The 12,728-nt window shown below is 40.3% G+C and overlaps 2 protein-coding genes across 2 annotated transcripts; both read left to right on the forward strand.

Annotated features, from left to right (window-relative positions):
- Positions 1 to 115: 115 nt before the first annotated feature.
- On the forward strand, positions 116 to 4,063 carry supt7l (SPT7 like, STAGA complex subunit gamma). The gene is made up of 5 exons (XM_048228139.1): positions 116 to 277; positions 471 to 950; positions 1,068 to 1,392; positions 2,434 to 2,671; positions 3,407 to 4,063. Exons 2-5 carry the CDS (start codon positions 517 to 519, stop codon positions 3,667 to 3,669), a joined length of 1,260 nt encoding a protein of 419 aa, XP_048084096.1. The 5' UTR covers positions 116 to 277; positions 471 to 516; the 3' UTR covers positions 3,670 to 4,063.
- A 1,066-nt stretch (positions 4,064 to 5,129) lies between these two features.
- haus1 (HAUS augmin-like complex, subunit 1) lies at positions 5,130 to 11,307 on the forward strand. Its single transcript, XM_048228142.1, has 9 exons — positions 5,130 to 5,295; positions 5,404 to 5,572; positions 6,272 to 6,410; positions 6,519 to 6,653; positions 6,818 to 6,941; positions 7,308 to 7,373; positions 7,534 to 7,605; positions 7,732 to 7,779; positions 10,936 to 11,307. The coding sequence occupies exons 1-9, from the start codon at positions 5,275 to 5,277 to the stop codon at positions 10,984 to 10,986; spliced, it is 825 nt and encodes a 274-aa protein (XP_048084099.1). The 5' UTR covers positions 5,130 to 5,274; the 3' UTR covers positions 10,987 to 11,307.
- The last annotated feature ends 1,421 nt before the right edge of the window (positions 11,308 to 12,728 follow it).

Here is a 12,728-nt window from a genome sequence, read left to right on the forward strand (position 1 = left end):
TGAATCATATGTCGCAATATGGGGAAATATTTTGTTCTTAATCATATGAAAACATACAGGAACTATTTATGTCGATCCGATGCTCTCCCACGGTGCATATACAGGCGAACTCAAATACCCGGCATGCATCCTGCTGTGAAAGGCAAAATAATCCATGAAAATAATACCAGAGAACGTCTAATGTCTACTTTTTGCCGATAAACTTCGTGTTGTCATATGTTAGCTAAACATAGCACGTTTTGTTTAACTTTTAGATGTAACTAGTGCATCAGCCAACGTAAGTTTTACGGACTTGCCTATTGATATTGTGTGTGTTTGGTTTAGTGTGTTCTTTAGTACAGCATCTCTCATTCCTTTTGAGCTCATCATCAGGCTAAATTTGTGTTGAGTTGTGCTAACTTTTTTTATCCATATTTCAGCATTGCATTTTATGTTTACCAGTGAATCCAATACACATTTGTTATTGGCAGGTATTAATACATCACTAACAAGAGCTGCAGGTGGTCAGCCATCAAAATGATGCGTTACTGGGGGGAGATCCCAGCTGTTTCCGCGCCTCCTGGCCGCAGCTCCTTTGATTTGCTGCAGCGAGAGTTCCGTCAGGTGGAGATGCAGGACCCGCCCCTGCACCAGCCATCTGCCCCACGCCCTCGTCCCACCACTATGCTTGATGTGCCTTCGGAACCTTGTAGCCTCACCATTCACACCGTTCAACTCTGTCAGCATGTCCGCCGTCTTCGCAGCCTTCTAGCAGCGGCCCAGCAAGGCCAACAGCCACTTGCATCTTCTACAGCTGACGTTCAGAGCAATTTCAAAACGGAGGAGGGTGAGCCACTACCTCCAAGGCCTCCCACACCAACCATGCCAGATGACCTGCTGCCCCCAGACAGTAAGGTCCCAAGCCTGCCTTTCCAGCTTCGGCATAGCAACCCAGAAAGCGACTTCTACAAGTAAGTCTACCCTCCTTTTAAGATGTACAAAAATGGTGGGTTAAGACCCTTATATCTTGTACCACTATGTGTTATTTCAAGTTAATATAAAGTAACCAAAATTTCTCTGTGCTTCAGGGGGAAAGGGGAACCAGTGACAGAACTTAGTTGGCCATCCTGTCGGCAGCTTCTGTACCAGTCTGTTGCTACAGTTCTTGCTCATGCCGGCTTTGAATTAGCCCACGAGAGTGTGCTGGAGACACTTACAGACCTGGTGCATGAGCACTACCAACGTCTGAGCTGGCTGCTTCGTGTTGCAGTGGACCGGGAGGCCCAGCTGGGTGCTACCCCGTTCCCTGATGTGGTGGAGCAAGTGTTCCATGAGGTGGGCATCGGTAGTGTGTTGGCACTGCAGCGCTTCTGGCAGAGCCGCATCAAGGACTACCACAGCTACATGGTTCAGGTGAGACACACCATTGTAATTAACAGCTTAATAGAAGGGCTGGTTGATTATGGCAAATGAAGCAGCCCTTAACGATTATCATAATCTTATTTTAACACAGCGCTTTTCAAGAGACCCAAAGTGCTTTACAGTGAAAAGGGCTGATGCACAGCAGTCATTATGCGCCAGAACGAGGTGGAGAGTTAGGGAATGAATGAATGTGCCAATTACATTGGGGGATGATTAGGGGGCCAGATTGAATAAGCCAATTACACTGGGGGTGATTAGGGAGCCAGCTTGAATGAGTCAGGTTAGGAATTTAGACAAGAAACCGGGGAACCCCCTACGCTTTGCGACAAGTGCCATGAATTCTGTATTGACCACAGTGAGTCAGGAGCACCACGGAGGACCCTCGGTTTAATGTCTCATCTGAACGACAGACGTTGTAAAGTATAAAGCTAGACTTGGGCAATAAAACGTTAGTGATATCATGATAAACAAATCAGAAAATGTTTTGTTCATTTGGTCATAGACACCTTGTTTTTGGATTTCAGATTTTGTTGTTGGTATTGTATTTCTGTGTTGCAGATATGACTGTGTAACACATCTTGCACAGTACTTGTTGTTCTTCGTCTGACTTCCAAACAGCTGGATTTGTTTGACCTATATTGCTGACCAGTGGCTTTCCTTTCACCATTTGGGTTGAGCTGAAATAAACAAACCACAGTCTGGCTCAGAGTCGGCATTTTAGAAAGGGACAAAAGTGCTCAGCTGTTCAGAAAAGGGGTTTTCTGGATTTATAACGCAGGACTAAGTGTGGCAAATCGTTTTATCTCAGAAACAATTATAATCGTCAGAAGCTATAATTATAATTGTAATTCAGTTAATTGTCAAACCACTCTGCAAACTACATGCTTAAGTTATTATGAAGTGTTGTAAGGATTATTGACTACTTTGTCTCAATTTACAATTTTGAATCTAAACAGTCTTTAAAGCCAGACAAACTATCTTTGTGACTGTGCCCTTTCTATTGTTGATCTTTTTCCATCCTTTTTCAATTAGGTCAGCAGAGAGCTTTCAGAAGAGTATGAGAGAGTAGTAAATCCAGAGAAGGCTCTAGAAGACTCCAAACCCATGCGGGTCAAAGACGAACCTATGAGTGACATTCCCTTCCCTGTCAGTGAGGAACCCGAGGCTGACTTGGCATCCGGTGACCAAGCCCTGCCCATTGGTGTGCTGGGTACTTCCAGTGAGAGAATGGCTGGTGGACTTGATTCAGAGAATTCTCCTCATGTCTCAGGTAATAATGCAATATGGGGCATTTGATATGGTTTCAAACACATTGTTTTTGTAAATGCTAGGGCAGAGAGGTAAAACCTGATTGTTCAGCAAAAGCCAAAAGGAAACTATAAACGTCAGTTAAATCAATATCTCTTGTCAACAATCTAACATAATCTGTTAGAATGCACCTATTGACCTTTTGTGTCAGCTTTACATATTTATGCAATATTGACAGAGTCATCTGACATTAAGGAACGGGTGTATAAAATATTATGTTGATAGATTTTACAACATATTACAAATTACTTAGCCAATTTCACCTTCATTGCACCCTGTGATGTGTCAATAAATTTGTTTAAAACAATTAAAAATTAAAAATGGTAGCCTGCGTAATGTTACATAGTGTATGCAGAATTGTATGAATGGCTATGGTGATCAGAATGTTACAAATTTAGGTCTTACCCTTGATAGTCTGGTTTCATTCAACAAGTTTTGTTTAATTTTAAAGCAGCACCTAAGTAGCTGCTTAAAAGGCGTGCAAAACAAATACCACCCAGAGCACTCAAATGAACATGATGGTGCTAAAACTAGTTGCTTGATAAAAGCATTTCAGCATAGTTTAAGTATTTTTGCATAATTTATACTTTATGACTTAAAACATGAACACTATGGCATATTATTTGGTTTGGTGCAAAAAAATATTATTGGGTTTGTTAACAAACCATGTTTACAACAACTGGTCATCTCTTTAAAGGTGCAGCAGTCACCAACTCCCCCTTGTGGCACCTCCCTCAAGTCAAGATGGAGCCGCAGGATGGAGAGGAGGCCCAGGTGCCAGGGCCCTTGGGAAGTGATGTCTTTGAGGAAGAGCCTATGTCCACCATGAGTGAAGCTGGAATAGCGCCATCACCTGGAGGAGCATCAGACGGCAGCTACGGCTCCCACTCTCCAGACTCACTGATTGGCAGCTCACCTGTTTTTCACCAGAGATTTAAAAAGCGAATGAGGAAGATGTAATGGAAGCTTAATAGAGCATCTAGGACATAACGTGTCATAACTAACTGTTAAAAATGACATTCACTTACTTCCTTCAATTTAAAATGCACCTCTTTGTTTTTTATGTAAATATGTGTCACTCCTCTGTCTGCTGCAATGTTGGAACGCACGCTGAATAATTTCCTTTCCTGAGGTTTGATTGAAGACAAAGGGACCTCAATCAAGGCGTAGTGGGAAATTATTTGCAGCATTGAGGTACCTGTTATATTACAGGTACATTATACATACGTGTTATATTACTTTTTTTAAAAAAAAAAAAATCTCCTTGGGACAAAAAAAGACTAAAAGAAGAAGAAAAGGCAAGAAAAATATGGCTTGTCTCCTGTTGTGGATTTTAATAAAATATGTCCATTTACAAATAAGCACAATTAATTTCTTGAACTGATTCCAGGCTGCCCTCTAAATTCGACCTAAAATGAAATGGAGTCAGTGTCCAGATTCAGGCACATACACCATGCAGACAAAAGTATTGGGACACCTGCCATTACACCCATGGCAAATTCAGTGTGTTAATATCAGAAAACATGTGTGAGCTGGGACGGGCCTAAAGGCTTTCATGTGGATCTGGCCCAAAGATAATTGCTGTCTGGGGTAGTAAATAATGGCTATTTCTCCTGACAAAACCTGTCAATCCCCATATGTATTCATCAAGAGCAATAGAAATCCTTGCAGCTGAAATAATGAAATAATAATTAAATAAAGTATATAAACATATGAGGCTCGGCCCTTTGAAAAATACAGATTTCTCTCTCCTTGTGATTTCCAGTTCAATGGATAGTCAGTCACTGCACTTATTAGACTATTAACATCCCTGTGAACCATGAACAAATCTCAACACAATATTAAACTCAGTAGAATCACACGATTTTGCAGCCTTGTCAGGGGAAAAATACCGACAATTTATGATGAAAACAACCTTTGTTTCACAGTTTATATATTTATTTATGGCATTACCAAACCCTAGAGCAGTGTTTCTCTAAGTGTGGTCCGGGGACCACTGGTGGTCCGCAAGCTAGCCCAAGTGGTCCGTGAGCAGACGTGGTAAAATATAATTGTTTGCAATATTGAACCAACTTGTATGTAAATCCAAACATTTCTGCAACACTGCCTATGTAAGGCATGCCAGTTTAAATCATATACATTTTCTGACACAATAAGCAAGGTGCAAAGACAATCAGCAAGTAGGCCTATTGTGTAATTTACTGTTGAAGTAGGTCTACTTTTTTTTTTTTTAGCTAGGTGGTCCGTGAGGCTATTTTTAAGTGAAAAAGTTTGAGAAACACTGGCCTAGATGAACATTTTTCAATCTCTGAAGAATGTCGATGCTTGCGTCTGGTTGCGTGCGCACCTCATGGTTCCATGTCAGTCCCGCAGATGGCGGTAATTCACTAAGATTGTAACTTATCACTAATTTAACGCAAGAGGAAGAAGTTGTGGTGGTGGCGGGAGTGTCGACTTAATTTTGAACCAGTGAAGACTGTAAAAGAAAGGATGGGACGGGCACGGGTCTCAGGCATAATTTCATTGTGACATTATATCACTCGTTTCTATCCAAGAACAGCCAGTATGTGCGATAAAAACAAACAGGTTTGTGCGTAATGTTACTTTTCGCTTGATTATGTTCATTTTAGTCGTGTTTTCTGAACGCAAGTTCGGGACCTATTTTAGCATTTTGTCATTCTATGTATTTAACAGGTCAGCGAGTGGCTGAAAGTGGTGCTCGGAGAAGTTCCGTGGTTTGAGGTGAATATGCGCACAATTGACATTTTATACAAGCTATCAAAGGACAGTGAACAACGAGGCCAAGAAATTGGTTGGTTGGTGGAGGACGTAAAGCAGAAAACTGGCGAGTGTAAGGCAGACGGTAAGATATATTTGATCCTGCTACTGCTATTAATCTGCACTAAACGTTAAAATGCTACACATACCTCGTTTCCACACAGTTGAACCACCATCAGCTGTGGAAAGCAGAATTGCATTTTTCATACCTTTAGCACTTGTTGACACATTAGGGGTCGCAACACAATATTATTGTTGGAGGTGAGTGGTTAGGACTAACGTCTTAACAAACTCAATCTATGTCATCTATGTTTATTTTTCATGTTAATACACATAACATGTAAATCGCCATTACTGTCATTAAATTATTTACTATTCTCGATTACGCAGCAACTTCCGGTTTCGGACAACGGTGTGTAAACAAACACATGTGATCCTACATTGTCAATAAATCTAATTTATGATTTTATGTTTTTATTTAAATATATATGGTGGTTGTTATTGTTAGCAGATGAAAGCGACTTACAATTACATCATTAACATTAGAATTACATTCAAATTGACAGTTTACTAACTGTAAAGTCATATAGCCTAGATAAAAAAATATTAATAGGCTAAATAGAATGAACATAATAATAATCATATACAAACTGTATACAAACCATGAGGCAAGTTAATTAGTTAATTAGTAGAAACAATCTTCAAATGTTTGTGATTGGTCATCAACTACAGATATGAAACCCTTTCTGAGCTACTTGAGTTAATAAGCTCTCATTCTTGTCAGGAGCCTACCACCAAAAGGTACTTCAAAGTGCATTGGGTGAAAATGTTTCCCGTGGAAAGCTCAAACCCATGAGCCGCTCTCTGAATACATTAGAGAGTATGGCTATAGCATTTAAAACGAAGGACACCAAAGTGGCAAGGTAATACACAAAGAAAATGAAAGTTTTGCAAAACACATATTTTGTCAGTTTGTTATATCTACTATTGTGAAGTTTCTCAATCCAACCAGCAGTGTTTTTCCCATGCAGCTTTTTGGCTAGTACTAATTATCAAACTAAAGTGCTTCTGGAGATGGAAGAGGAAAACAGGGAGTTGCAGAAGAAACTGCGCAACCTGGAAAAGAAGAAGAATGAGGTTTTGAATTCTCAAAAGTCTTTACAAATGTAAGTATTTCATTTTAACTAGGTGCGCTCCCCTATTGCAGTAAATGATGGCTCTAGCAGCTAAGGACCAGCATCTCTATGGAATGTATTCAGAGTTTTGTTACATGCCACACTGACTTTCTATTTGTGTGTGCCTGTGTATGCGCTTGGGTATTTGTGTACAGACAAATATCAAAGGTGCAAAAGGCTCAGGAGGTGGAGTCTGTTGAGACTGAAGAGAGGCTGCTGAATAAGAACTTCATGGAGAAAAAATTCCAGGAAATGACTTCAAGAGTTAGGAGTGCAGAGGTATTTATTGTGTGTGTTCATTGTTTTCTCCATGAACATTTGTTTTGAGAGGAAATACACAGAGTATCCATATAAGATTAAGATCATGAAAATGATTTTAAATCAATGGGTTATTTGCTAGGACCAACAAGCAAACCTCAGAGGAAATGCATGGCTTCATCTTCTAGAATGCTCAGTGCCCTTATAAGACTAGAATTAAGTTTAAATCCTTTGGTTTATACCCTTATTTCACCTGTTCTTACATACTTAATTAGTATGGCCATAACCGGTCTATATCAAGCAGTGTCTGTAGATTTGTGATTCAGCTATAATACGTGGATACATTTTTATATCACTACATTGCTAATCTGTCTGACTTGCTTTTAGGAAAAATTAGCTTCCAGGGAAGTTACTTGGTCTCTTACTCATCATTGCATCGAAGAGATTTCAGAGGTACATACACATTGAACCAAAATGTTACATATATCAAAAACCTTAACCTGCCATTTTACATTGTCTCAGAGAGCAGTGGGCCATTTAATTTTTAATTTTTTGATTTAATTTTGTTTTTTTTTTTTTTTTTTTTTTTTTTTTTTTTTTGTCCCCCTCCCAGCAACTCTCTGTGGTCAAGCAGGAGATGGACCCTCTGAAAAGAAAACTGCAGGCCTATCATGGTCTCCCTCTTGTGAGTACCTCTGACTTTTGACTCTGCGGGCTAGTGGTGCTCACCAATCCTCTTCATAATTCTCTAGTGCAGACCTGCAGTGAGACTAAGTGGTACTTAATAATTCACATTTTATTATTTTTACAGAGCGTTCCTCTCGCTCGTCTGGCAGTGGCAGAATCCAAGAAGGAGCTGGTCAGTGTTTGTTTGTGTTTGTTTGTTTGTTTGTTTGTGTGTGTGTGCGTGTGCATTGCATTCCTGATACAGTTGTCAATGTCTTTGGAGCTGATAACAGAAATAGGCATACTTTTTGTATTGTAAATGTTTTGCGTAAATCGCCCAATTATTGACAACATCAAAGTAATGTCTGCAGGTAACTGATCGTTGTAGCAATTCCCAGGATGCTGAAAAACCGGGCTGCACGAAACTTTGTGGGCATCTAGCCCAACAAGGATGACACAGAACCATTGATTTTAGTGTTGATCTGTCGCCCAACCACCGCACCGAACCCCCCAAAAGGAGGGTAGGGCGGACACAGTTTTCTGTGAATATCTCGAGAACCGTATAACCTAGGATGACCACATTTTTTTTGTATGATCTCTTTGTCAAACGGAGGTCTGACCCTTCGGGTGATTCAGACATGATGCTAACCTGCGGACTTTATGCTGACGTGTGAACGACACCGACGCACATGAACAGAATCTCCGTGTGGTTGAACAGGTTGAACACGCTACGTGAACAGAATCTCTGCATGTTCTTTGCTTCGTTCAGACACAAGCTCATTTACATAATGTCCGTCGGAAATACTAGGAGGGGAGCAGTAGAACAGCCGGCTAAGTTTGGACTTCCAAATGACCGGTGATGTTGTTCAGATAAATAGCTCAACCGTTTGACATCCGCAGAACAGTCGGACTTACACGTAGGTCTGAAAGCAGCTATTAAGACGCGCACACACACTCACGCACGCACATGCACACAAAGGCACGCAGGGACACACTCACACACACGCTTGCACACACACACACACACACGCACGCACGCACACACACGCACACACACGCACACACGCACACACGCAAGTGTTACCGCCCCAGACCCAGTGCCGTATTAAAGGGAAACTTGGCAGTATTTCCCCCTCTGCTGGAGAAATTGTGCATTATGCTATTTCAAACTGTGGGAAAAGGTAACGATAAAGCACATGGATTTGTTTACAAGCTAGCGAACGGTTAGCACAAGTTTGGCAGAACTATGTGGATGTTACAAGGTAAGAAACACGATTTAAAACGAGTTTCTTGTTTCTCACTTCTCTTTCCGGGACGGTAAGTCTTAATGTTGCAAGGTTGGTTTTCCGTCTGGGGACGCTAGGCGCAGGGGGAAAGTCACCATTTTCACCGGAACAGGTCATTTAACCATCCGAATGATTTCTAAACGGGTTTATTATGTTGAAATAGTTGCCAAGTGTCCCTTTAAGGAGTTGTGAGGCCCGGTGCTATGTGCCAGGAGGAGGCCCTATCGCCAGCCTTTCTCAAACTTCTTTGACCTGAGACCGGTCATGGCAGACTTTGGGGTCACAGGGCCCACCCCCCCTTCAAATTATCATGATGATTATCATTATCACAATTATTATTGTTATGCTATATTGTTATACATGCACTTAAAAGCAGTCAATTTTTAAAGTGTTAACATTGTTCACATTGTTCAGAGGACTGCTTTACTAATGTAACACATCATTGTAGTATGTTGAAGTATGATGCTTGCATGAGAAATACTTCTCAAAACGACAGCAATTATATGGGTTCCATTGTTTTGGGATGTTTCCCTCATGCAAGCATCATAGGAAGACGAATTATGCTACAATAGCTTTTGCCCACGTTATATTCAAATTTGACTATACTATACTCAATGCTAGCCAGTGTATTAAATAGTCTCTGCTCTGTTTTTATGGAAGTTGCAGGAATCCATGTCTTCTATAAAATGTTGTTACATAATTAAATAGCCTTCCAACAGATTGAAGCGGAGCTTTGCTACCAACGTTATCGAGTGATTTCAGTTTCTCGCACAGACGCACACACGCATGCATTAAATGAACGCTCATACCACCACTTAAATGTATGCCTCTATGTTTGATGACCCCAAATTAGCAAGTATTTCCTCCTGATTAAAGAAACGTTTGATTTCTTTTTCTGTTGGTCCGCAGTCCACCAGGCATAACTTTACTCCGCGGCCTATAGTTTGAGAAACGCTAGCCTAGACGCACATGAAGCACATGAAGGGTTGCCGGTTCGAACCCCGACCAGTAGACACGGCTGAAGTGCCCTTGAGCAAGGCACCTAACCCCTCACTGCTCCCCGAGCGCCGCTGTTGTTGCAGGCAGCTCACTGCGCCGGGATTAGTGTGTCCTTCACCTCACTGTGTGTTCACTGTGTGCTGAGTGTGTTTCACTAATTCACGGATTGGGATAAATGCAGAGACCAAATTTCCCTCACGGGATCAAATATACTTAATAATTACTTATATTATTAGTGGTGTCACTAAGTAGCCGTAGAACTTTGCCGTAGCTTGCATTGATCGTTTGTTTTTAGTTCCCTCTATGCCAGTGGTTCTTAACTGGTGGGTCGGGACCCAAAAGTGGGTCGCGGAACCATTCTGGGTGGGTCGCGGAGCTTGTGGTTAAAAAAAAAGAAGAAATCGCCCATTTCAAATAGACTTAAATTGAGATGAAATGGTGCAGAAATCCACAGTGTGCGATGTTCACAATTGCTGGAACATGAGTAAAAATGCCTCATAATAAAGTACACCTGTCAAGTACTTTAAGGTGACATCAGGAGTTGGAGACTTCACAAATGTAATGCCAAACAGCATGTTCCAAACAAATAGGCCTACAGGCACTTCGCCTTTCTTAGCATGTAGCTCACCAAATCTGTTGTCTTGGACGCTATAAAATATATATGGGTCGTGACTTCATGAACATGGGAAATTGTGGGTCCCAAAGCCAGACCAGTTAAGAAACACTGCTCTATGCTGTTAGCTCGCTGATGACTGGTGACTCACGCCATGTCCACATAAATGAACATAAAATAAAATGGAACCAAAATAGATTGGTCATATTGTCACCGATACCTGATCCAGCTATAGTCGATATCAGTATTAAATCAATCCATCCCTAACATTTTGTGTACTTGAAGGTAGTGAAAGGTCATATAAATGTCATTAATTGGTGAGTCCATGTAAGCTGTGAGTTCATTGTGGGACTTGTTAACATTGTGTGGCTTGTTTTCCCGAAAATGCTGACTTCCTTGTTATAGCAACCCTGCATGTTGCTATAGTCAATATCTGTTTTTTTTATTCCAGGAAGCGCTTGATGCCATTTTGGATGAAAGGATTGACTGGAGGCACACATGAAATGTCTGTGTAAATTCACCTGAAATAACTCACCATTCATTTCTTTTATGATTTTTGTTTGTTTGTTCACAGACTAATAAAGTATTTTAATGTCAGAGATCAGAATTTCTGTATTACCATCTTAAGTCTTACATTCTAATTATGGTAGCTCCAAATGAGATAAAAGATAACAGTCTAAATGAATAAATAAATAACTGTTTAGGAGTAGCCCTCAACATCTGCCAAACTTTGTATTTACTTCTGCGAAGGGAGAGGAGGTAGTGTCTGCAAATATAGTAATGCACTGTTCCTAATCTGCTTGGGGTGGAGAGTATACAATTGCATTTCACTAAAAACATGAAATTTCACTAAAATTCATGTCATTGTTTGTTCACAGATTAATTAATAAAGTATTTTAATACTTTATCTGGCTGCCATTAAGTGTAATGCCAGACTCCCAATTTGTAAATGAGGTTTTCTTTTATCTTGAAAAATTGTTTGTTCTGAACAGTTTTTAATTAAAATAAACCTATTTTCTCAAAATTATAAACAAATCTTTATTTGGCTTCTGCAAAACTGAACAATTACCTAAAAACAGTTGTACCTGTGCTCAAAACCAAACACTGTCTTCAGATCATCTCACAAAGCAGTCAAAATGAAAACACTAACGAGCAGTCAGACGCTACATCAAAAAATGGAAAATAGTGTTCAGGGCAGCTCATATAGCTCCAGGAGAAATTGTTTACAATACAGCAAATGTAAATACAGTAAATTGTGTTTACAGTTTTGAGAAAAGGGTGGAATGTTTAAAAAAATGTATTTGAGCAATTGTGAAAAACTGTATACCGGAAAAACAGACATTTCGATACTGTAAAGGAGAAGTACATTGCCGTCTACAGCCTATGTACTCTAAATGCCTCACTGATAGTTTCTGTCCATTGTTGATATTAACATGCACTGTCCAGCAACCTGTTTACACTCTGAACTAACTTAAATTGGTTGTTACATAGTGACAAGTGTGATACATTTTGAGTAGTTGTGTTAAACGTATGGCATCTGTGCTCTATTTGTGTTTACCTTTTGCCACTTGTGGTTACCATTATGCATCACAAGTGCATCACAATGCAAAATGTCTAATTGCATGAGAATGTGTTTGGTTTTGCAAAAACAGTCTATGAGATCTGCAAATTGTGTTTTATATGTAAAAAACGTTTAAAGTTTTGCCAAAAGGAGGATCGATCAACAAATGTATTCAGGCAACGAAAATTTTTTTCAGAGAATGGAGTTTAGTGTTTGTGAAAACTGTAAATAAATCAGCAGTGGGTTTACTGGTAGAAATGACATGTCTCTCAAAATATCCACTAGAGGGATTGGTGTGATGTTACTTCAGAATTTACTCTGAACATGGGTGGATTATGAACTTCCGGGCCCCTGGGCCCAGATGTATTAAGGGACCCCCACTTATTGTCATATATGTGGGAGGGGGGGTTTGGGGGTCCTCCCCCAGAATTTTTTAATTTGTTTGATGTGATTTCCTGTATTCTGGTGCATTTTGGGCATGGCCAATACTAAATTCAATCAGATTCATAGCCTACATCCTGATTTGTTGATATTGAGGCAATGAGCATGCAAAGGCTTGGGCTTCAGGGCCCCCTGACCCCGGTAGGCCCGTGCAGTAATCCATCCCTGACTCTGAAGCAGATGTGTTATAAACAAATGTGCTCAGAATGTTTTAAGAGGCCAATAATATTGAAAGCTTTGTG

Source organism: Alosa alosa, chromosome 19, assembly GCF_017589495.1.
Source record: "Alosa alosa isolate M-15738 ecotype Scorff River chromosome 19, AALO_Geno_1.1, whole genome shotgun sequence".
Lineage (NCBI taxonomy): Eukaryota > Metazoa > Chordata > Actinopteri > Clupeiformes > Clupeidae > Alosa > Alosa alosa.

Bases quoted from the DNA above. Each gene is read 5' to 3' on its own strand.
- haus1 (XM_048228142.1), top strand. From the start codon at position 5,275: ATGTGCGATAAAAACAAACAG. The intron at 6,654-6,817 runs GTAAGTATTTCA...ATTTGTGTACAG, and splicing joins TCTCAAAAGTCTTTACAAAT to ACAAATATCAAAGGTGCAAA. The intron at 7,374-7,533 runs GTACATACACAT...TCCCCCTCCCAG, and splicing joins GCATCGAAGAGATTTCAGAG to CAACTCTCTGTGGTCAAGCA.
- supt7l (XM_048228139.1), top strand. From the start codon at position 517: ATGATGCGTTACTGGGGGGAGATCCCAGCTGTTTCCGCGCCTCCTGGC. The intron at 1,393-2,433 runs GTGAGACACACC...TTTTTCAATTAG, and splicing joins ACCACAGCTACATGGTTCAG to GTCAGCAGAGAGCTTTCAGA. The intron at 2,672-3,406 runs GTAATAATGCAA...ATCTCTTTAAAG, and splicing joins GAATTCTCCTCATGTCTCAG to GTGCAGCAGTCACCAACTCC.